This window comes from Alosa sapidissima, chromosome 19 (genome assembly GCF_018492685.1).
Source record: "Alosa sapidissima isolate fAloSap1 chromosome 19, fAloSap1.pri, whole genome shotgun sequence".
Taxonomy (NCBI): Eukaryota; Metazoa; Chordata; class Actinopteri; order Clupeiformes; family Clupeidae; genus Alosa; species Alosa sapidissima.
The window spans coordinates 3355875-3380811 of record NC_055975.1 but is presented as its reverse complement, the minus strand read 5'-3'; the positions used below and the strand labels follow the sequence as shown (position 1 = coordinate 3380811).

At 43.8% G+C, this 24937-nt stretch overlaps 1 protein-coding gene across 1 annotated transcript; it reads right to left on the bottom strand.

Annotated features, from left to right (window-relative positions):
• Positions 1-15: 15 nt before the first annotated feature.
• On the bottom strand, positions 16-24566 carry LOC121693735 (TOG array regulator of axonemal microtubules protein 1). The gene is made up of 22 exons (XM_042073375.1): positions 22193-24566; positions 17867-17933; positions 14089-14211; positions 13415-13672; positions 12447-12745; positions 11847-12073; positions 11115-11206; positions 10808-10975; positions 10445-10516; positions 9810-9982; positions 9238-9403; positions 8827-9057; positions 8457-8580; positions 8101-8206; positions 7022-7257; positions 6363-6521; positions 5585-5711; positions 4372-4481; positions 3871-4054; positions 3236-3455; positions 2749-2835; positions 16-1352 (listed from the first exon to the last, which is right to left on the bottom strand). The coding sequence occupies exons 1-22, from the start codon at positions 23252-23254 to the stop codon at positions 1090-1092; spliced, it is 4554 nt and encodes a 1517-aa protein (XP_041929309.1). The 5' UTR covers positions 23255-24566; the 3' UTR covers positions 16-1089.
• Positions 24567-24937: the final 371 nt, after the last annotated feature.

Genomic DNA, 24937 nt, shown 5'->3' with positions numbered 1-24937 from the left:
ACATAAGCATTTTAAAGAAATAAAACGATTTAATTATAGATTATTCTCTTACACTTGACAAGTTCCATATAATTTAACATTTCTAAGGCTATAAGGACTGGCACTATGCTGACAGAGAATTACAGATCTGGGCATAAAGTGTCTGTATAAATCATCTAAGATATTCTTAATGTTAGGACCACCAAAAATACAAGCCTTTAACACCCAAAGCTGATTCAGGCATCTGTGTACATTAAAATATATCCTTAACAAAATACAAATATAGTTTTCTTTTTTGTTGCTTTTTTTCACCCCGTCAATATATTCATTTGGTCATGCAAAAGACTTAACAGAAATTCTCACACAAAACTGGAAATTAAAGAGCCATTGAGATAAGCACAACATAAATTATGTACTGCAACATTAGACAGATAAAACTAATACTGGGCTATTACACATATGAGCTTTACAGTACAAAAGTATTTTGGATTTTCCACTGCAATCATCACATATTTTGACGATCACAAATCTTTATAACAACTGTATAAGACACTTCTTAGAAATATCACACATTACAATTTCAACATCAAAAATATACATCCTCGTATCCCTGTTTTCTTTGTGCATTTGAAAATGGTACATTCTGCCAAAAAGGTGTTTCGAGTTTATCTCAACATCTGAAAAATTCACAAGAAAACACCACTGACAATCATTTAACAATGTTGATCGCTAATAAAGTTCATGACGACAATTACCATGATAAGTCCTACTTGTTCAAAGTGCAAAAAGAGTAAAATGGTAAAAGGTTTGCAACCTGATGAACTCTTATTGGTGAGTGTTATCTCTTTGTGGAATATCTGACTTCAGGGCCACTACCACCATTAAGCATGTTAAAAGTGTTTATTCATAAGAATAATTATTGTTACTGTCATGTTAGAAAACCAAGGGGGGTGATCTAAATAAAAGTGCAGGCACTGTGAAAAATTCAAGAACATCTCTGTCTTCAAGTAACATCAGCATTTGTGTCAGTCTGTGTTTCTCCACCACCCTCCGGTAGGTTTTAGGTTTGGTATTATGTGGATTTCTCCAGCGAAACTGCTAAGGACTGGCTCAGTTGGGTGCGTTCAGGGTGTTCAGGAGCTCGTTCAGGCTCTTGTGGGTGCTGGTGGGCTGTGAGACCGCACACTCGGCCAGAGCGGGGCCCATGTGGTCGTACAGGGCCTGGCACAGGGTGCCGGTGGCCGCCCGCACACTGCCACCCCGCCCGTGGACGGTGCCGCTGTTGGTGGAGGCACCCAGGAGGTGCCAGAGCAGCGGAAGCACTTTCTGCTCTACCATCTGAGGCTTGCGTGGGTACAGCTCCCTCACCAGATCTGGAGAAAGGGAGACACAGAAGGCAAAACAGAGAGAAAAGATTTAAGACAGATATATTTTATTTCTGGGAGAAGTGGATCCATGTATATCAACAACATACCTCAACATTACAGGCGTTTAAGTTAAGTTACAGTCCATCAGTAGGTAATACAGAACACAGCTACATGTAAGTAAACTTGATCCAGAGGCAAATAGTCTAGGTACATTCTAAATTGTCCTCCTATGTGACTTCTCTAAGTAGCACAACCTGGTACACATAACTGGAGCAATCAGCTGACTTCATGCATGGGTGAATCAAAACTATGACACGATTTGTACACTGTGTCTTCAGTTTCTAACCACTGCTTAAAGGAGAATTCCGGTGTGATATTGACCTAAAGTGTATTGAAACATGATACCGAGTGTGAACGTATGTCTCATAGCCCATCTTGGCTTGTCCCCTGCACTCCAAAATCTGGCGCTAGTTAGCCGATGCTACCAACAGCCTTTTCAATAGTGGTGCTTCGGCATCGGGCTAGCCATGCAAATAAATCACTGTTTTACACCCATTTACGAGGCTCAATGTATCTCCACACTTCATTGGTAGACTTCCGAGGGCCCTGACATTTAAAACGAGACATTGAGAACTTTGAAAAAGCACTGGTAGTTTACTTACAAGACGATTTATACAGACAGTATCTTCACGAAGTTTAGTGTTTGCAGCCATCTTGAATTTAGTCACGATAAGTCGAGCAACGAGTAAGAATGAACAGGTATGATAAGGGATCAGATTCCAAAAATAATTCAGTGGAAATGCATGGATTCCAGTTTCTTCAGTAGCAGCAACTGGAATCCATGCATTTCCACTGAATTATTTTTGGAATCTGATCCCTTATCATACCTGTTCATTCTTACGCGTTGCTCGACTTATCGTGACTAAATTCAAGATGGCTGCAAACGTTAAACTTTGTGAAGATACTGTCTGTATAAATCGTCTTGTAAGTAAACTACCAGTGCTTTTTCAAAGTTCTCAATGTCTTGTTTTAAATGTCAGGGCCCTCGGAAGTCTACCAATGAAGTGTGGAGATACATTGAGCCTCGTAAATGGGTGTAAAACAGTGATTTATTTGCATGGCTAGCCCGATGCCGAAGCACCACTACTGAAAAAGCTGTTGGTAGCATCGGCTAACTAGCGCCAGATTTTGGAGTGCAGGGGACAAGTCGAGATGGGCTATGAGACATACGTTCACACTCGGTATCATGTTTCAATACACTTTAGGTCAATATCACACCGGAATTCTCCTTTAAAGCTTACTGGCTTACTTTAGTGATTTAATGATAAATCAAAAACATTCATTATTGCTGTGGTTGCAGACATTTGGTTCAGCAATGCCATAATGCAGTAATTTACTGTACCTGCCACCTTCTCAATAAGGTCAACTCTAGCCTTTCCACTGAGATACTGGGCTTTAGTGCAGAACGGTTGAAGAAGGAGTGAGTTGTCTGAAAGCACATACAGTAATAACCAGTATTGAGGTTGAAATCATGTCAATCATAAATGTATCTTTTATGAATCTTGACAATTTAATTCCACTGGACAGCACAATACAAAAAAGGCTGCTTTTTATTCAAGTCATTTAAAAACAACTACAACAAGTCTCATTTTATATAGCACTTTTCAAGGCACTCAAAGCACTTTTACTGTGAATAGGGAACTTCACTAACCACCGCAAATTTGTGGCTACCACCTGGGTGATGCACGAAAGCAATTCTGTGCCAGAACACTCACCACACACCAGATTGAGGTGTAAAACTATGCAATACATGGTCAAAATATTAGCTTCTATGTAGAACATGAATAAACAAACAATAAACAGGATACCCTCCATTATGTCATACTCACCAAGATTTTGAATAAGTTCATCAATGGCACTGATAGCAGCACTGTAGATGGCGTTGTTCTTAGAGTTGAGGTGATTGTCAACAATGGCAGGGACCAAAATGTAAACCACTTGAGCCAAATTGTCCTTCAGCTGAGAGATGATCCTAGGCAAGGCCTCGAGAGCGTACAAATTGACTTTGCTGTTGGACTCTTGGAGTCGTGCCTTGAAGGCATCAAATACCTACAAAATTGAGGAATCAGATATGAATATCAAAACACAACGATTAGGATTTTATGCTTAACAGGCCCTAATTTAAATGACGAGCAAAGTACAGAGTCAGGCAATCAGCAAAGTGTCTTTCACATGCATGAACTATCGTGTGGTATGTTGGAGCATTGAGCAAACTGTCCGATGTTTGTGCTTACGATCTTGCCCATGGTATTAAATTAACAAATACAATTACCGTAGCTAATTATAAAATTTCATCTTTTAATTACACTTTAGACTTTGCACTTTGCCTTGTAAATTTGGGTCTAACATATCGCAACAGGATACAGAGTACCAGCATTCATCATAAAGTGATATCAAACCAACAGCCACATGATTTACAAAAAACAGTGCAATTTCTGTAAGGGCTTTGGAGATAAGGTGTTACCTGAAACATGCTTCCAATGACCAGGTTTGGGGTGTATTCACAGTCTCCCACTAGCTGATCAATGCCCTTGATGCGCTCGCGGAAGTCCTTGGAGTTCATCAGGCCAGTGATCTGTTTGATGTACTCGGTCTTGTCTGCAATGCTGTGGGCCTGGCCTTTGCTACTATACTGCCCATAGTCTTTGCTACAAGAACAAAAGAAAACAAAAAAACACACACATATTACATCACTCAGAATGTAAATATCTAAGGACATACTATGCCTGTCAAAAAAAGGAAGCACACATTGACGGTGTTATGAAAAGGAAACAGTCTACTCTCACTACTTCAACACAGCCACCTTGGTCCAAGATTTTTAGCTAGCAACAGAAGGAAACCAAAAACTAAACACCTTAATTAGACTGCTCCATTTGTGATTTTGCATGATGAAATAATTATTTATGCCTTGAATTATGAAAAACCCAACTGAAACTAGTTCACAGGGTGCTAAGGTGTGCCGTACCTGCTGGACAGAGGCTCTCTGGTCAAAGACGAGGCTCGGATAGTACCACTTCCTGGGAGGGAGCGTCGCCCACGTGCTGAGGGAGTGTCCTGTGGCATTTCACCCAGCCCCTATAAACACAGACAGCATGCGTCTCTCAGCTTGGGAAAACAACACTTGCAATTGCAACCTGCTTTACACTGTCCATGCCACACAACAACATCATCGAAGTGAATAGATATTAAAAGTGGGAGAAATATACCAACACAATATCATATCAATACAGTAAATGTGCCAAGAGTTATTTATTTCAGATAATATTGCTTCTGTGAGATGGCTACAAAGACTCCATGCATACAAAACAAAATATATGAATGAAAATGAATTGCAATGTATGACAGAGTTTAACTGCAATGGAATTGCAATAAAATCTAACGAACTGCAATAATATCATATATTGTAGCCCAAATATCATCACTACTAAAAATGCACACACCTACAACATGTAAATGTCAACATGAACAGCTGCAACAACACTAGCCTTGGATTTCACATTCTATGCAGCTGTTTTAATCCAACACTGTCTGCATTGACTGAAGTAATCACTTGCCACTTATGCCAAGTCTCCAATTTAAAGATTGAGGATATAAATAGCCAGATAGAATTCTATCCCAGGGTCGGTGTTAATTTAAAGGATCATACCTAATTGAATCAGGAGTTTAGCTGACACACTAGGGTTATCATAACCTGACTCTTGCCAGATTAATTTTGTTCCGCCTAGCTCCACTCACATCTATCTGGGATTGCTTCTGTTAAGAGTGATTTCGGCAACAGATTTTATGGTAGAGCCAATCAGGACTCAGGGCGGGAGTTTTATAGATGTGACGTAGCGTAGAAGTGACTGTGACAGGTCACGGGTTGGCTTCGATGTGAGTGGTTGAAGTAGCATGTCAATAGATGATGGACAAGTGGCTTATCCAATCATATGCAAGGATTTTTGATAAGGCCCAGCCTTCTGAAACACCACTCCAATGGATCGATCCCAGATAGATGAGTGGAGCTAGGCGGAACAAAATTCATCTGGCGAGAGTCAGGTTAGGGTTATCACACCTGGTGGTCAAAAGCTCACACAAACTGTGTGTGTGTGTAAGTGTGTGTGTGTGTGTGTGTGTGTGTGAGTGGGTGTGTGAGTTTAGGCATCTATAATTATAACATAAGTCATGGGTGCTGGCACCTTGGTTTTTAGTGTGAAGACCGTATCCCTGACAGTGGCCAGGTCCTTGGTGGGGATATATTTCTCCAGCATTTTATCAAAGTCCCGGTGTGAAGACAGAAACAGCAGCATCCGACGACCAAAGTACCTGCAGGAAACGATGTCAAAGGAGCGAACATTAAAGCAGCACTAAAGAAGAGTTGCTCTCGGGGTCCAGCTCTTTTCCATTTCTATTCCGGGGGGGTGGGGGGGCCGTGTTCCTACCCAATCACCAACATTTTGGTATGGCTGTTTTATAAGCAATGATACCTGCTCAGAGTGAGGCAGAAGTGCCATTCGTGTATTAAGAGTTTATATAGCCCTCAAAAGGATTTTGAAACGTTATTTTAAAAGGTAAAAAAAAAGTCTTTCAGGGACCTTTAACATGTCAATAAGAGTTTCTACAAAATTAATATCATAATGAATTTTAGGAACAGTTTGGTACACAATTTCATGTGAATGTGATGGACGTGAACTCACACAGAAGTGTGTGTCCTGTGAGGTTAGACCTAATCAGATCTGTGGCTTTGGCAGTGGGGTAACACTGTCAATGGAGGGTGCAAAAACCTTGCATATCACATGAGGATAGAACATGCAACTAGCTGGAACATTCCAATTAAAATAGTTTATTCAAAGGAATTTTCAGCAAAATTTAGATTGATCGCAATCGCTCTTGACTCCTGCTCTACAAAGGTTACAAGTCTACAGCCCTCGCCCCTCTTCTCCTCCCTACTGTCCTTTGAAGGCTGGCAGTGCCTACCTGGCTTCCTGGGATGAGTCCTGTGCCAGCCTGGTGACGGCAGGAAGGATGCGGTCAGTCAGGTCTTTTCCACCAGACAGGGCACGGCTGGCTCCAATCTTCTCCACCAGGGTGGCCATGTGCTGGGCCATGCACTTCCTCACAACTGAATTCAAGTGACTAGGTGGAAACACACACACACACACACACACACAGTTAAAAACAAAACCATCGTAGCTGAAAGACATACAAATAAGTAATTCACACCAGCTAATGATGCAGAGGGTGTTTACTTGAATTAAGCACAGCCTAGAATCACTGTCAAGTCCAGATGGTTGACATAAAATACTTGGAAGCCCTTTACTTTCTGAGCCTTTTGAGTTCCTTCCCTGTGCTGAACTTAAATGGCTTACCTCAGATAAATGAGATTAGAGTCAAGGCTAGTTTCCCGCTTAATCCAACAACACACGTGCCTATGTGTTAGCAAGAGGCACAGCTAGGATTCCATTCCCATATTCAAAAACTGGAAACTGGAACAAAATTGGAACCATACAATTCCAAAGGTTTCATGCACAACCACAAGGAACACAAGCTGATGACAATATAGGGGATGAAAGCTAGAATGGGTAGTGCCCAATCCCCTCCCTTCTGCAGCATGGTCAGCAGGCGGAGGCAGCTACCTGAGTCCTCCAGTGAGCAGGGCGCTCATGGTGCGCGTCGGCGTGCAGTGCTGCACCATGCTGTCCAGTGCTGCATCCACATCCTGCCGGATGAAGGCATTTGATTCGCTAGCTTTGTGTAGAAGCGCCCGGGCAAGCACGTCCAACTCCTGGTCCATCCCCCGTTGGAGCTTCGCAAACAGCTCCCCCACCGTTACCACAGCGACGCGAGACACACCCGACCGCAGGTTCCTGACCTAGGAAGTAACAGTGATGTAAACAGCAGGTGATATAGATGGGTGACTTTGATGTGGCCATTAGTATCTACACATGCAGTCCTTGATAACTTTGCAAATGGACAGCCTGCACAGTGTCTTCAAGTGCCAGCATTTGAAAAATCTTGAAAATCTATTGAGAAGCTTCTAAATTACATAAAACAAATGTCTTACCAAATTACAACTGTACACAGTCCTTCTCTTTCCTGCCACTGACATGTGAAGCAGTTAAGCAAATTAACTCATCACTAACATTCTGATTAGCTGAATGCACTTGAATGAGGTAACATCGATGCAAACAACAGTCGGAATAGATGGGTGACTTTGATGTGGACATAAGTATATCCATGTGCAGTCCTTGATAATTGACACCAGATGATTTGTCAGTAAAACCAAAGAATAATTAAACACCCTAGCCAATGTTTGCTTAAGCCTCTGCCAACTGGCAAGCGGTATCGCAGTCTCAAGGCCTGAACCAGCAGGCTCAGCTTTTTCCAACAGGCAACCAGGCTGATGAACAATGGACAATGAGGGCCTATTATGTGTCTGGATTTCTGTCTGTCTGTCTGTCTATCTGTGATCACACACACACATGCACACTCATACACACACACACATACGCAACTTAAACATATGTGCCACGGTCACGTCTGATGTAGCCAGTTCCAGATCATAGTGGGGGCTAATCATTACAGCAAACACACCACAAACGTTCAGCTTCAGTTTGGTTGTACGGAGTAGCCTGGCCAGAGGGCTGTCTAGGCATCTTGGGAGAGCCCCAGGACAGGACTGAGGACCTCTGTATTAATGCAAAAGGAGAGTCACCTCTGAGATGAGGGCGAGGCAGACGTCATGAAGTCTGTTGGAGAGCACATCAGAGTGGTACTCGGACAGACAGCGCAGGAACGTCAGACCCTCAATCTTCTTCTCCCTAAAAACACAAACATCTTATAAGTTATCTGAGAAAACAAAATGGCAAAATAAATGCACTTATCCAGACATTAATATGGCTTTTGCCTGTCTGAAGTGCTTGTAGTTCATATTAGTGTGAATCAGAGTACACTCTACTTGAACGATGGGAGTAGCATTTTTGTTCTGTTCTATAACGGTTAGTCTGGCTCATTTGTCTGCACCAGATCTGGCTAATGGCTGAATGGGTTTCAAAGGCCAAGTGCACCCACCAGTCGTCGGAGTTGAGCAGCTTGAAGCTCTGAGTGAGAGCCAGCTCTGGCTTGGAGAAGGGCCTGAGCTCGGGCTGCTCCTGTGGATCCTTCTTCTGACTGGGGGTGCCAGGAGCCAACTCATCTAGGGGAGAGGAGAGGAAAGGAGTAGGAGCAGGCAGTAGCAAGTGAACAGTGGATGGAGAGGGGGCTTAGCCCCAAAATGAGGAAGAAGGCCTTATGTTAAGTTAAGTTTTGGCCATTTTAATCCCATGAGGCCAAGATACATTTTCATGAAAACGACATCTTAGAGGAACAGAGAAAAGATTTAGGGGTGTAGTAAACTGGAGTCCGCTGTTAATGCTGTTCTTGTGTTCTCCGTCACGCTCACCTGTGCTCTGGGAGAGTATTGGCCTGGCCCTGGTGAGGCTGGGCGCTCTCCTCCGTCGGGGCAGTGTGCTCCTGGAGGTGGGGGGCACCGTCGGGGGGCTGGGCTGGTGAGGGGGGCTCAAACACTTGATGGGACTCTGGGGTCCTGGAGGACTGGTGGGGCTGGGGGTGGCGTCATGCTGTGGGGAGTCAGACTTTGCGGACACCACCATACTGCCATTCAGCTGGAAGTCTGCAAGTGAGAGCGGAATGATTTCACTGATACGACACTACTGGCATTCTGATCATCTGCAAGGCTAACCATTTGCGTTTACTGTTAGATGATACTCAAAGACATAAGTGGTTGGTCAGAAAATAAAAATGTGTGACTTGGAACACAATTTTTCATAAGGAATTTTAAGTTGAACTTGACCTTGCAGGTTTCCAGAATCTTCTGTACTGCTCTCGGTAATGATGTTTCTGGAGCGCCTCATCCTCTCCGTTCTCTGTCGGTCCGCTGGAGGCTGGGGACCATCCTGCTGATCCAGGCGATGTTGGCGCATCTTGTCCCGTGCGAGTTTGGACAGTTTCACTCTCTCCTGCACACACAGGGAGTAGTGAAGAATCACTTTTTGTGTTTTCACTGACAAACAACAGCCTACAAAACTGTGGGGAAAAACGGTGTCTTTGCAGTGAGCTAGACATTCAGTAATTTTCAAGCACTGATTTCACACATTTCTAAAGACTTTATTAATTGTTTTCATTTAATTGTGTCAATATACCCCATTGAAAGAAACTTTAGACTTTATGTCTGATATTTTAAAGTGATATATATCTTATATATGCCTACACTGTCAAAATTAAAACATAAGAAAAGATCTTTGAATGACGCCAAACTCAAAACCTTTATAGAAAACTGTCAAAACATGAATCCTGCTTCAACAAATGTTCCTCAGAGGTAATACAGACAGACAGTGTAGTTCCCAGGATCACTTTAGGACTAACCATTGCATCCTCCGAGTCTGCATTGATCTCAGAGTCCTGCTGGCTGCCCGGTACCGCATGCCCGTACACGCCCACCGGAGGATCACAGGACACCCGGCCCGTGGAGTCGCCCAGCTCAGAGGACGAGGAAGGCACACCTGGGCCACTGGACGGGGGCACTGGCCCAAACACACCTGCAGAGGGGGGCAGCACAAGTGTGAATCAGACTTACTTTCTAAAGCAGAAAATACAATCACACATTTTTACATGACTCAGTATCACTGTTCGCCAAAACGACATGTGTAAAGCAGCTTAAATGACTGATTTGTGGCAGAATGCAGTTATGCAAAACTGTTTTGTGTTTGGCACTATCAACCAGGCTTGTGCAAAATTCCAGAACTGAATTGAAACTGTCTCTTAAATTCCAATTAATTTTTGGAATTTTACTTGCACTTCAATTGAAGAAGCAAACAGGAAGCAGAATTGCAATTCGAATTTTGCACAACCCAGCTATCAACTCAATAGTGCCTGCCTGCATCACACTAAACTGAAATGTTATAGAGTTGGTCATTGCTTTTATCTGTATGCCTGTATGTTGTTTATCAGAGGTGGCATAAATAACTTAGTGACATGTGAGACTATGACCAGGGACTGACCTTTGCCGACCACACCTTCAGGCATGTCACCTGCGGGAGAGGCCCTGCTGGAGCTGCTGAGCATCTGCGGGGCTGGAGAAGGAAAGATGGACAACATACTTACAATTATCAATGACAACAACCACGACCGTTTACACCTTCAATTAAATTACCACTTTCTTTATGCTAAGATCTGTACAAACACATACAAACAATTGCTGCAGATGAATTCAAAAGTAAATCATTCCATTTTTAACTGAAATTGCAGAGATACTTTTTTACCAATGCTTTAAAATCACTTTCATCTCCGCCTCCTGCCAATATCACAGAAAAAAAGAGTGATCTAGATGATCAGACATCCCTATGTGCTGTGAGGCCACTCACCTTTAGCTGGCCTGAGAGCTCTAATGGGCTCTCGTCCTGCCGGTCTGCTAGTGAGTGGAGACATCTCCCTGCTCCAATCCTCTTCGGACTCCGCTGGTCCGTTGTGATAGGTCAGCCTCTGGCCAACCACACTCACCTCTGAGGGGCCTTTATCTTTAGGCAGCATAGCTTGGGAAGAGATTCACAGGGGAACAGATGTATTATCATACTACAGACTTTTCAGCCCCATCACGTGCCAGGGGTCAGCATAAGCAGTAAATAATGTGCTGTGTTTGCTGTGCTACTTAAAGGTCTGCTCGCTCTGTACCTTGTAGAGAGGTAAACTCCATGGAAACAGCAGGCCTCTGTTTAGCGGAGGACACACGTGGAGGGCGAGACTTTGTGGCGGAGTTTCCTGGGCTGCACACAAATGTACATCACATTATAGCATGCTCCAAAAAGAATAGTTCTCAATGTCAGTCACCTGACAAGAAAGGCTTGTGTAGGTTTGTACTTGTGAATCTCTTCCATAGTGTATGGACAAAAAGCATCTTCTAAAAGAATACATGTAAAGGTGAATCTAGAAACAGAATGTACACCTTAACTGTGATGTGTTTTAAGTTATAGTAAGTAAGTTAAGTAATGTACACATTTTACTGTGATGGATAAAAACAATGGTAAATGTGGAAATCCAAAAAAAGAGTATTATAGGATCATTCACGCCAAGAACGATAACAATAACGATAAAAGCGTTGACACTGAACAACGATAAACAAAGTCTCTCTTTGTGTTAATAAATGTGACGGCTAAAATTTAATGGGTTCTGATTGGCTATTAGCTTTTTATCGTTCTCAAAATCGCTCTGAAAGTGATCCCCAACGACATCGTTCTTCATGCCGTTATCGTTATAGGTTATGTGTGAACTTCGTCATTCATATTGACGAGAACAATATTTGTTTATAGTTATCGTTATCATTCTTGGTGTGAATGGGCCTTTATGTAGATGTGCTTGTAAGTCTGTTTGGTTGAGCTGTGCCCCCCCCCCCCCCCCGAGGTCCACCTGGTCTGGGAGCCGTTGAGCATGGGCGTAGGGGGAGAGCAGAGGCTGGACAGGCCACTCTCACTCAGCGGGGAGGTGATGGAGGGGGATGTGTGTGAGGGCGAGTCCAGTGCCTCAAGCCGGACAGCAGAGTCCGGGCTGTCCGGGTCCGGCTCTGAGCCACTCTGGCTCACCTTGGCCCGCTTTTTAGCAGCGCTGTTGCGCAGGGAGCGCAGGGAGTTCAGCATCTAGGAGAGATGGAGAGAGGGATAGAAAGAAAGAAAGAAAGAAAGAAAGAAAGAAAGAAAGAAAGAAAACTGTAATATGTGAAATTCACAGGCACTACTATTAATGGTAGTGAAGACATCTGTGCCAATACAAACATTTGTAACACTTATTTTCAGTAAATGAGGTAAATCTCCGGATTTTCCCCTTTAAAGAAGCAGATTCCCATGTTCCCATGTTTCTGATTTAAAACTGAAAACTTGCTCCATGCACATGTACAGTACATGCACACAACCTTTCCTTACGCCAAATGGCCAGATCAAGCCAATTTAAAGCATTCCTGTTCACGGCTACTCTGCGGTAAGCCTGTGACACACCAGAGACAGTTGTGCTCACCTCCTCACGGTTGAGGGGTTCGTCCTCCTGGTCTTGCATGCCAAGGTTGGCCAGGTGCAGATGGAGGTCCCTCTCCCCGTGGGGCTGCTGCTCCTGGCGGCTGCTTCCCCGGCCGTTGGAGGCGACGCCTCGGTCAGGCAGCGCGATCACCAGGCCGGTGGGGGTGACGGGCGAGACTGGGGACACCGAGGAGACGGGCCTGGAGCTGCTGAGGGCCTGGCGGAAGGAGGAGGTGGACGATGAGCTGACCAGAGAGGCTCGCAGTGGCAGCGGGGAGCACCTGCTGGACAACACCTCACCTGTGGGTGGGCGAGTGAGAGGAAGAGAAAGAAGGAATGAGACAGACAAACAGAGAGAGAGAAATAGAGAGATAGCAGTCAACACACACAAAAACATATCCATACACAGGCAGTGAGAAAACCCATATACATACAAGCAGATACACATACAACACACATACACACAGTACAACACCTAATAAAAACAAATAACCTTGAAGACATCACACTGATATCCACTTAGTTGTGTGTACACTTAAGCACAGGTCAAGTATAAGTATAAGTATAAGTATATAAGTATATACTCTTTTGATCCCGTGAGGGAAATTTGGTCTCTGCATTTATCCCAGTCTGTGAATTAGTGAAACACACTCAGCACACAGTGAACACACAGTGAGGTAAAGCACACACTAATCCCGGAGCAGTGAGCTGCCTGCATCAACAGCGGCGCTCGGGGAGCAGTGAGGGGTTAGGTGCCTTGCTCAAGGGCACTTCAGCCGTTCCTACTGGTCGGGGCTCGAACCGGCAATCCTCCGGTTACAAGTCCGTAGCACTAACCAGTAGGCCACAGCACTAACCACAGCTGGCCACAATGAGCCATAGACACTGCGGTCAGCCCTCTGTCCTCACACAGCTGGGACTGGAACACTAGATTAGTTGTATCAGTGTTGGAGCTGCTTGTGTTCATACCAGTGGAGTCTCTCCAGGGGCTGGTGTCTCGGCGGTGGGGGGTGATCTCTCTCTTGTTGGGCCAGGTGTTGGACATGGAGAGGGACGAGTCAGCTCGATGCCGGCGGGACAGGGTGGGGGTCAGGACACCCCCTGGCAGGGAGGCCAAGGGGTAGGAGGGCAGCAGGAATGTTCCAGTGGGCGTGGGGTTGGAGGGCAGGGAGAAGGTCCGCTCCACGCTGGGGTTGCCTGACAGGAGGCGACCCGGTTTGGGAAACACTGAAAAGATGGAACATTCTCTCAATATACTTCTGATGTAAAAGGAACAAGCAAAATTCACACCCTTCCTGCTCCAAGAGACTGTAGCTGGAGCTGATTTGATTTATTGTATTGAGACTATGCTGTGCCTATCCAATCTGAGGCATTATGTGGATCGGTGTATGGTAAACATGCACTTTACTACTCTATTAGAAGACACTTGTATCCAAAGCAACCTACATATAACCAGAAATTATCCTCCCACTGCATAAAGTTCTGCTACAGGCAACATGCTTTACACAGGGAGCTCTCGGTATGCTAATGTAAATGTTGATCATCTGATTTTATTATTGGTACTAGACTACTGTCAGAACAACAGCACCTAGAGGTAAGCTATTGGATTAGTTTGGACAGGACCAACACTCCTCTGCTCTCACCTCTCTCAGCATTGCTGGAAAGGGCAGCCTTGAATATGTCTGGGTCGGAATCCAGGCTCCCACTCCGACGTAGCCTTCCCAGGCGTTCCCATCTCCCCGACGATGGAGCCAACTCTCCTGATCCTGGATGAACAAGAGGCCACCAGCTCAGTGTGTTTTTAAAGAAAGCCTTTATCTAACCCATTCAGCTAAAGAACTTGAACAGATACCACCTACCGGTACTTTAGAAAATAAAATGTTTTAACTACATTTTAACTAGATTTCCTTCCTGTAAAAAGAAGTCCTTCAGATGTTAAGAAGAATTTGCTTTTAATAATCCAAGTGATTAGAGTTTGGCTGGAATTGAAATGGCTGCCTGTTAGCCAGTGTAAACCTCACTTGTCACCCAGGTCAAATGAGCCCTCATTCCCTCTCTCGGGATGTGATGAAATGGAAAACAATCTTGTTTTACAGGTGGCCAGTGGGGAGAGGGGATATTTGATTTGCGTGCTCTGTGTTTGCCCAGGCTGGGGACAGAGGCTCCCGCTGTGTCCTGCTGCTGAGCTGTAAAGGAGTCAAGTCCAGTCTTGCCTTCACGCAGCCGCCTTTCCTCACAACATGCCTTTCATCAGAACCGCTGTCAAACACACGGCTGGCACAACACTACATGGCCAAGACTGGCCTATTTTAAACCACCCTTATGAATAGTGACTGCAGTTATTATGACCGCCGCACTAGCAAAGCGCATACACCGTTTTACAGTACACATACATGCACACGCACGCACACACATGCACAGGCATGCACACACTAACACGCACGCGCACACACATGTAAACACACAAGCACTCACGCACACAACACACACACACTACACACCCACACATTGCTCTTTTCAATTATGAGGCATTAACAACTTCCGTCACTGCCATGAGAAACAGTCTCTCACTAATTATTCCATAAAAGCCTACTCTTAATGTAGATTTGCAATCAAACACCCAACTGTCACTGATAACCTGCTATTGCAGCTGTAGCCCACCACCAGGTTACATAACACACAACACCAAAGCGCAAAGCAGTCGCCCGGGGCAAGACTGAAATGACAAATGCAAATAGAGCCATGTTACTATATGACTGACACAGACACAGACACAGACAAGTCCTCATAAAAAAGCACTGCACTTCGATCTAATCACAGCCTATTCAGACTTGTCAGGTATGTGGGATTAATTGGATTTCAGAGGGGAATTTTCACATAAAGACCAATCAGACCATGTCCAAGTCTATCCATAGCTTACAATTGTGGACAGTGCATGATTAGGCCATACTCCATTAAGCTTGAGCTAGATCATTCCCTCTGACTTGAGCTCTCAGATAAAATGACCATGGCTACAGCCCAACCCCCTCCCCACCACCACCAAAGTCAAAAGCACAGATGACTGTCGTGGTTTCCTGGAAGACAGCTCTGAATGAAATACAATTTGCGGTCTCTAGAAGGGGTCAACCACAGCCTTTTGCCTGACATAGTTCTCTTAGAAAGAATGTTGAACATGCAGATGCTAGCCAGTAAAGGAGTTTCTGGGATTCTTCTCAATAATAATCAGCAACTCACACTTGGGTAGCCATTTCGAGCCATTCTGACAAGCAGTAGAGAATAGAGATAGAGATAGAGGACCAAGGATAGAGTCTCATTTCAGTCATCCATCACCAACCTCAATATCTAGCCAATGGTTAGACGGTCACATTTTGCTTATCTGCACTTATATATAATATCTCTATATATTGTGCTAGCAGCAGAATGTGGCCTACGTTCTAGTTAATGGTAGCCAGTTTTTTCTGTCTGCGCAGTGAAACTTTTTTGACATACAAAGGCATCACAAGGCAACTAAGTGTAACAGTATCATAGCCTTGAAGTCGGTCTGCGCTGCGTTTTTAGCATACAGCCATCATATTTGTCAAAAATGAAGCAAGGCTCTAATTCAGTGGTCCCCAAACTTTTTCTTCCAAGGGCCAGCTCACTATGCCTGGCTCTAAGAGAGGGCCAGAGACTCGGACTACAGTGTTTCCCACAGAATTGGATTCAATTTGTGGCGGTAGCGGACTTGGACAAGGGGGGGGGGGGGGTATTAAGATCGTCTTGGTAGTGTATAGGTCTAATTGAGTGTCTGTCACTTTAAGACATTTGAGGGAACCCTTGCAATTGTAACACAGTTGAAAGGCTGCTGATGTGTGGCACAACGTTTTCTACATAGTTAAAATAAAGGTTCACGTACTTCTCCTTGGGACAAGCACTTTTGAATTTTGGAAAACACTTTTCCATTTACATCGGGATTTCGCAAACATTCAGTGTCGAAGTCAATAAAATGAGCCCTTCAGCGAAATTGACAAGCAGCTGTAAGTAGGCTAAGCATGCTAAATTCAACATCCAAACAGTATTCTAACGTTAGCTTTGAGATACTGCTTGATTTCATAACTTAACTTAGTAGGCTACATTGAAGAGGCTAAACTATGTTGTGATAAGACCTTAGCAGAGTTAACTTCAATGCAGCAGTTTTGAACAAATTTTTGCAGCATGGTCACGATGCTAAGCGGATTTAATAGCAATTTAGCCAGACGTCTTCTATGCAATGCTTCTATGTGGCAACAACAATCCTTCAACAATCGTGAATATTTTGTTAAATGCACATGCAAAGGAGGGGCAGCGGGCTACGAGAGAGAGCGGGGCGGGGCAAGGAAAGGCTGCGTGCTTAAAAAGTGCAGCTCAATGGCAATGCAAGGATTTGACCTTATATCTAATTTAAATTCAATTAAATTAAACATAGAATATTAATCTGTTGCGGCCGATTTTTATTTCGTGGCGCCCCGCCACAGATTAGTCAATGTATGGGAAACACTGGAGTATATCAACCATAAATAGCTTAGTGCTGTGAACAACAGCAGTCTACCTTAGTTGAATATCCCATTACATTTAATCATAGGCTACTGCAATTTAATACCATTGTTAGCTGTGTTTATGTTGCCATCATGCCATATCAGTGTAAAATGTAGCTCAAATGAAATAATACTAATAAAAAGACTCTGAACTCTGTTTCTTTGCATACATAGCTCAAGTTGTGAACAAGCAATATCCTACAAATAAATTTAAAGTTATCAAACATTATTATCTAAATTATCTAAAAAATTGTTACCAGGTCAAAAAAAAAAACATCTCCTTTACTTCTCCTTTAAGAAGAAAGAAGCCCTGAGCCAAATCAGTGCTGCAACAAAATGCCCCCAATGTTTCCACGAGCCACCTGCAGTCTTGCTGATCTGCAACCACTGGAATCAGTTTAAGAGCTGCCAGCAATACCAGCGTCAAAGAGAGGAGTAGAGTAGCGTGAGGCTACTCGGACTCAGCCAGCTAATCCAATTCAGGAAGTTTAATTTTGTCGTGGAGTTCAGCACTGACAGCTATCTGTCAACTGCAGCTCATGGGGGAAGAAGGGAGAGGAGGGAGAAAAAAGGAGGGGGAGGGACGAGGGTTTCTGTGGGGATGGGGGTGCACTGCAGAGAGAGAACTTGAGACTGCAGAAGAGTGGAATAGTGATAGACTGAGACAAAAAGAGAGAAACGAGAGAATGCAAGCAAGCAAGCAAGCAAGCAAGCAGGGAAGCCAGAAAGAAGGTATGCAAAATCAACAGAGGAGAGGCAACCAAGAAAAGAAGAAAGGAGGGAAGGCAGATGGCATGCACATAGGAAGGAAAGAAAGAAAAAAAAAAGAAAACTACAGAGAGAGTGAGAAAAGTTCAGATAGACTCACCAAAGCTGGAGACACACGTCCCCCGGTGTGGGGAATAGGAGGAGAGCATGTCATCACTGCTGCTAATCTGCAAGATTAACATAAAAGAGGTCTATTAACAGACAAGCCTTGTACATGAAAGGGACTCCAGGAAGTACTGGATCACTATTATTACATAATCTCCTGTGCGGTCATGCAACTTCATGACCCACTCTCATCACCTTGAGGGACCAGCCAGTCAGGAGTTGTTCTTCCTTTGTTGTGTTATATTGTCATTATCAGGTAACTATGATCAGACTACATGTATTATAGGCTTACACACAACAACCAGAAACTGAATCACTCATGTATTATTGCTGATGGGATCATGCTTTTCTCTGATAATGTTGTCTTCCAGGAGACGTGAGCAGCCCCCTGAGGCCTCCAGCTTGTCGTTCTTTTGTCTATTCGCCCATTGAAATGTCTGAAACGAGAGCCGACCTCTCATTTTGTGCTCATTTACCACTGAATGCAACCTTGAATCACATACGACCTGATCATGAAATATTCACACGCACAGCCTAGTTTACAATAGAACCCAATAGGAAAAAAAAAAAAAAAATCACACCATGGGTTGCAAAGAAAAGCCATTGGTCTGGGGGAGCTTTAAGCGGACATGAGATGGATATGTCCGTACACCATCAAACTGACAGCGTCTTAATCAATAGTACACTGCCAGAACACTTTACTGGACATCCCACACCCCCAGTCGCCCACTACTTTTGACGTCATATCGTCTCATGGATCTTTCTTTGCCTGTTTTCCAGCCACACCAGAGTTAAGCCTATTGGGAGGCACTGTGGTTGCTTGGAGACTGTGTCTGCAGCAAACATAGTCCTCCGGCAAACCATTTCGATACCTGAGGGTAGACCAGGAGACTAGAGCTAAGCGATTTTGCGGTAGAGGTGAATCTTTCTAAAGGATTTGTCAGACCTAAGGATGACACTATTGGCAACTTAACAGTCCTGTCAGTCCAGGCACCATAAGATGACTGCTAGAGCTCTTGAGATGACTCCAAAACAAAATATAAAAGAAAGCTCCATTCCTCCCTGTTGTACAAGATTTGTTCATAACCATATCCATGAGACTGAGGATGCACACACATTTATCCTCTAACACTTCAACCCTAACCTGGGGCAGAGGGGAGATCCGGGAGAATGGTAAGATGAACTGGATACCCTCTGCCCACACCTCCCCACACAAACACACTCCTCACACCAATCCCTTCTGTGCATTGTGGGAGGGTGTAACCTGACACCTTGGCTGTCTGATTGGCCGGCTCATCACCCTGACAGGAGGCCCTCCCTGGAGACCCTTCACACAATCTGGGCACCATGCCACCCGATACATCTAGTAATTCTTTGGAGAGACAACACACATCTGATTTTCTTTCCTCACTGTAAACTCCACACAGACAGTTTGAAAGCTCAACTTGTTGCATAGTAATTTACATGAGACTACAGGACCACAAGATTCTTGGAAAAAGAAAGAAAAAAAATCTATATATATATAAGCTTATATATTTCATTCATCTCACACAACATGTTATGCCTGTCCATAGATTTATTCTAGAGAGCATTTTCAAGAGCCGTTTCACCTTCAGCTACCACATTCATAGAAGAGAGAAGTGGCTTTTCATCACAAGCTCTTGACATCCCTTACTGCAGTGTTACTCATTGCGCGGCTCGTCAAGCTATAATTGGTGGCTCGCATGCAGCTTTGGCGAGATTTCGCCCAAGTTGGTTTTACTCATTTTAAGTAGGCCTAAACTGTTCGCCAAAGGCCATCATCTCTGGCCCCAGCTTGATAAAAAACAAAAGTAGGCTCTGATTTAGCCTAGTCTACTGTATGACTTCAACTAGGTGATCTCACTGCCACTTGCAACGCCTTTGAATGCAATCCGCTGCCCTGTTTACCGGCAATGCTACAGCGGACTTAAACTGCCACATTGTGGCGATAAGTTGTCATACATTTCAGCTGCGTGAATCACGGAAAGCGCGAATGAAGTGGCCATTTCTAAATGGGACCCACTGTAGGCTATGTGGTAACACAGCCAATATATTTTTTCAAATGTGCTTCATAAACATACAATACTGCACTACAAAAATGTAAACACCTGAATTATACTTCTCCCTTCACCCAAACAATGAAGGTGAAATGAAGTTATTAAGCCTTGGCTGTATATTTAGCTGTATTGGCTGTGTTATTTATTTTTTTGTGGGACGTCCAATTTATATGTAGAAATGCACATTTGAAAAGGTGACTTAGTATGTTGTCGTAAAAGTGGCTCTCCTTTTGATTTTGCACTGCCAATGTGGCTCTTGTGAAAAAAATAGTGAGGATCACTGCCTTACTGTCTCATAGCAACCACAGAAGTGCTCAACTTTGTCAAGGTTGCTCAAGAAATGGAGCCCTGTGTGGGCCAACAGACAAGCTACTCACACTGATCACTTGATAGGTGAGAACGCAGCGGTAGGGGACCTACCTACAAGGAAAGACTGGACAGAACAGGATACTGCCACCGGGTGATGTCACAGAGCTTGCCCTCACAAAACCATGTCAGGGACTTTTGTCCATACTAATGATTGTGGTCATTGTGTTGTCGTGCTGATGGATTAAAAGATGCCACACACACACCGGCACTACCTCTCCCCATGTATTTGCTCAATAGTGGCACTGCCAGCAGGCAAGCCACCAGCTGGCTTGGACTGGCATCACGGACATTGAAAGCCGGGAAATTGTAACACAATTCCCAGAAAATACGTGTCTTATCCGGCGCTTCAATGAGATTTAGTTGAACTATTAATTATTAGTTGACTACCTGACTCCATTTATATTTTAAATACCAACCACATATCTACCGTCAGTTGTAAAGTATCAATCACCAATCCGTAATATGTATTCTCAAAGAATTATCTCTCTACCAAATGTTGTTAGGCTACTACCGTAACCACAGGAGAAAACATTTCAGATTGTTAATCAATATTTAATCAACAATTTATTGTAGTATCAGGGATAATCATACACTACAATGAATCAATATTAAAACACAGTAAATGGTAAACCTCAAGGCAATGTAACAATCAACTATACACGATTGAATGCTCTGAGAAGCAGAAGGCTTCCTATCAGATTCAGCTACACATAAGGTGGGAGTCCTGAGAAGCAGGCAAAACTCCCAGAATGGGGATCTTGCATTACATTACAAGGCAGAAATTAACATATAGACAGTATTCAAACCTGGAGACCCCAGTCTCAGCAGGGTATCCTTTTCAGATCACCAAAAGGTGGTGGGATTTTTCCATCAGAAGATGTACCATTTTCTCCCAGATCACAGAAAACAGATATACACTTTTTACAATTGAGACCCTCTTACTTCTCACACTGAGACATTAAAAATGATACCAAACATAAATACATCATCATTTGCAAGTTACATTTCAGTTTCTAGCAGTTGAGTGGACAGGCTTAGCAGGGGGTATGGTCAGGGCTAAGAGTTCCCTGACAAATGGTAGCTAACACAATAGTCACAATCAAGTGAAAACAGGAACCTTGGCTTAAGAGGACATTCTGTAGCCATTTTCTTTACGAATGTAAAAAGGGATGCAAAAGGCTAGTCTTACAACATACTTGAACAAACACTGGACTGGCACAATTTGCCCCCTTGCAAAGCAGACCTCCACACACTTCAAAAAGGTTGGGCTTTATTCTTCCCTCATGGCAGTATGGAAAATGGCAAAATCTTCCCAAGGGAGGCAGAGACACACTTGGTCATGCACAGCCTACTAGAGCTTTCTAATCAGCGAGATGAAAGTCGGCTGGTACCGTGGGACTGACAAGAATCAAGAGAAACCAATCATACATGATGCCTGAAGTGGATGGAGGCGGCCGTGTCTAATCAAAGAATGCCCCAGAGACAATCAGTGAGTATGGAGAGCCTGTTGCCGCTCGTGCTGATTTGCATGGGTATTTTTAGAGCTGCTCAAGGCATCTGAAATGCTCATCTGTGACACCTGTAAAGGTCATTGCACAAGCACTTGCATTAGCATCTTACCAATACCTATATGCTAATACAGAAGCACACAGTAGCCTATATTTCAATAGGTTCCATTTCTCTCCTCCTTCAAGACGACTCCCTTCAGCTAGTGAGTTACCTTGCAAGTTTTACTGAGGAAACATCAGGGAGCTAAGCTAAGCCTGAGTAGCATAAATCAGACTGAAAAGAAAGATATAGATATGGATATGGATATACATATAGATATATGGATATAGATTTGATGCTAGTGGGGGGGTAAGGCAATACCATACCTGGCTAGATGGTTTTCCATTGCACAGACTGGAGGGCTGTGGGTCCGGTGCACAAGGCAAGCTGGTCCTTTCCCAGGGTAGCTTGTTTTTTCCCTTGCCCGCGCTCACGATTCTCCTCTGCAGGGGGAAGTCGTCAGTGAGGGAGCCCAGGCTCCCATATCCGCACAGACGGTCCGTGTCTGGCTCAGTCCTCTGACTCCGGGCACTGCTGCTTCTCCCGCCATTAAGGACCCAATCCACATCCGCCCCGGAGCCAAACTGGGTTGAGCGTCTCTGTCCAGGTTTGGGTATGACCAAGGCATATTCGATTGTGCCCTCGGCAGAGAGCCGTGGGAGCACGTGTCTGGCTTTTCTCGCCTGTACAGCTGCCATAAGACCCTCTACATCGGCCGTGAGTTCCACTCTGTCAATTGCCTTCATCAGCGGCTGCTTTTTCCCAGTGTCAAGGCAGTAGTCAAAGACAGCAAAGAGCTCCAGGGCAGCATGTCGCACTTTCCGCTTGCTGTCAGCCAAGTACGGGGCCACTTCAAAACAAAGGCTGGGAATGTTAAAGTCTTTCCTTGGGTGGGTGAGCATGGCCGCAGTGATGATGTTAAGAACATCTTCTCTCACTCTTGAGTTTTTGTGTCTGAGGTGTCCGATCACAAGGTCCAGGACCTTCTGTGGGCCTACAATTCTCATAAGCTGCCGGAAAACGTTCATGTACTCATTCCTGGTGACAGCACGAGTGTCACCCAGGGTTTTGAGAACAACAACAACTATCTGTTTGCAATATTTCTCTACATTATAGTCTAATTTCTGAACCAGAAGGTTTATCACCTGTAAAGTGCCATACAAGACTTTGAAGTTGCTGTCGTCCAGTAGCTTGCGTAAAAAGCCAATGAATTCCACAATACTGTCAGACGGAACTGGCTTCAAGTCCAACTCAAACAGAATGTTTTTGAGCTCCTCCACCCCATTTGTTCTGTTCTGGTAGTTGTCATGGTCCAGGAGCTGATTATGTAACTCCTGAGGTATTAATCCATAAATCATTATTGATTGTTCTGATGGGAGCCCAGTCATAATTTAGGAGCTAAGGATACAACAGGACTGGGGCTCTGTTCAAGGTTCACAACCATCTTGGCCAAGCACATATGGCTACCTCATTTCAACATGGAAACATTCACATTTATGTAAGGCATCTCGGCGAGGAAGGACTGCTTAATCTGGTCCAGTTGAATGCATCCAATCTAATAGAGCGACAATGACAGTCCTGCTTAGTTTCCTGTGTTAAGGATTTTGGACACTTAGCCTACTCCATGTTCTCTTTGGACGCTAAGAGGCATGCGTAGGCTACTCAGGAACTGTTACAAATAGTCAAATACACTTGCTACATTGTATACAACGTCTTCTATTGAGTATTCGAAAAGCATGTTCTATTTATCGGTTTGTCAGCTGCAAGCAAGTCAAGGGCAGTAACTTTCATTGATTTACATTTAAATGGCTAAAGCACATTCCAGTGACCGCTTAACCTGGCAACACGCCTGCTGACATGAGTAGCCAGATAGTGTATCCTCAACACCGATTATGTTGTCACATTCCCGTCGCAATGATTGTAATGTTAGGTCTAACGTTAACTCAAGAACAAAAAATATTCCACAGACTGTATTCTTTCCTTCGCTGTTGAAAGAAATGTACTCCAACATATGAGACACTGTTTTAGTTGTCAAGAAAGCTGTTTGCTTAAATAAAGGCACTGCGGTATGCGACATTTCCCTAAAACATTCCTGTTCCAACTTAAGCTAACTGGCTGGATATAGCTTGTTAACAGGCTAAGTTAGCTCACCAACTTATGCACTGCATCGTTAGCCACGTTAATCATGACTGCCTAAGTAACGTTAACGTTACACTTTGACGTGTAGAAACATGCCAAACCACATACATTGTCCTCCATGCCGTAGACTAGTTAGCTAATGGTTCGGCAGAAAGTTTATCCAGCTAGCTTTAACGTTAACTGACCATCGTGAAAGCTATAATACAGTTAACCATGATATTTAGCTAACAACCTCATTAGCTGCTAACTTTAGAACTGGAATTCAGACCTCATATGCAGTAAGTGATGCTGTTATCAGTAGACGTCTTGAGCAAACGCGCACAGTCCAATTCTATTCGGTAATAGAACAGGAGTTACCGACAGTATCCTGCTCCACTCTCCTTCAGTAGATGTTCAAAACCGTTACTCCGCTGATATTATATGGCTCTGATGCTTTCCATAATAATATGTTCGCTGCGATTCTATCTGTAGCTACAAGGCAGCAAAATGGCGTAGCTTGTCACAAACCGACTGCTTCCATGGTGACGCCAACCTTCGTGACTCAAGCTACTTCAACTTCTCAGGGTGTTGCTCCGTAGTTACCTTCTGCAGTAGACTGGAGGACTATTTAGGCTACTAACAACAGCTGATAAGTACTAGCTAATTAATAGGTCTATAGCAGCCCAATATTTATTCAAATTAATGTATGCATGGTATACAGCAGCAAAAACAATAACTTTTTTTTTCCATCTTACTATCTTCCTTTCATTTGGCAATTTATTGGGGTTTTGTTGAAACATGTCTTGCTTTAACAGATATTTAGCCTAGACCTTTTTCCTTAGCCTACTATTTTTATTATTATTATTATTATTAGGCCTATTTGGCTTTTGTATCATATACTCTTTTATTGTTGTTGTTTGTTATTTTGGTTATTTGATTGCTGTTTTATGAGT

What these genes read in the sequence shown, in the direction of transcription:
- LOC121693735 (XM_042073375.1), bottom strand. Translation starts at nt 23,254, where the DNA reads ATGACTGGGCTCCCATCAGAACAATCAATAATGATTTATGGATTAATA. An exon ending in GACGTGTGTCTCCAGCTTTG is followed by an intron (nt 14,212 to 17,866) that starts GTGAGTCTATCT and finishes TTGTTCATCCAG; the next exon opens with GATCAGGAGAGTTGGCTCCA. An exon ending in GACTCATCCCAGGAAGCCAG is followed by an intron (nt 5,712 to 6,362) that starts GTAGGCACTGCC and finishes CGTTTCCTGCAG; the next exon opens with GTACTTTGGTCGTCGGATGC.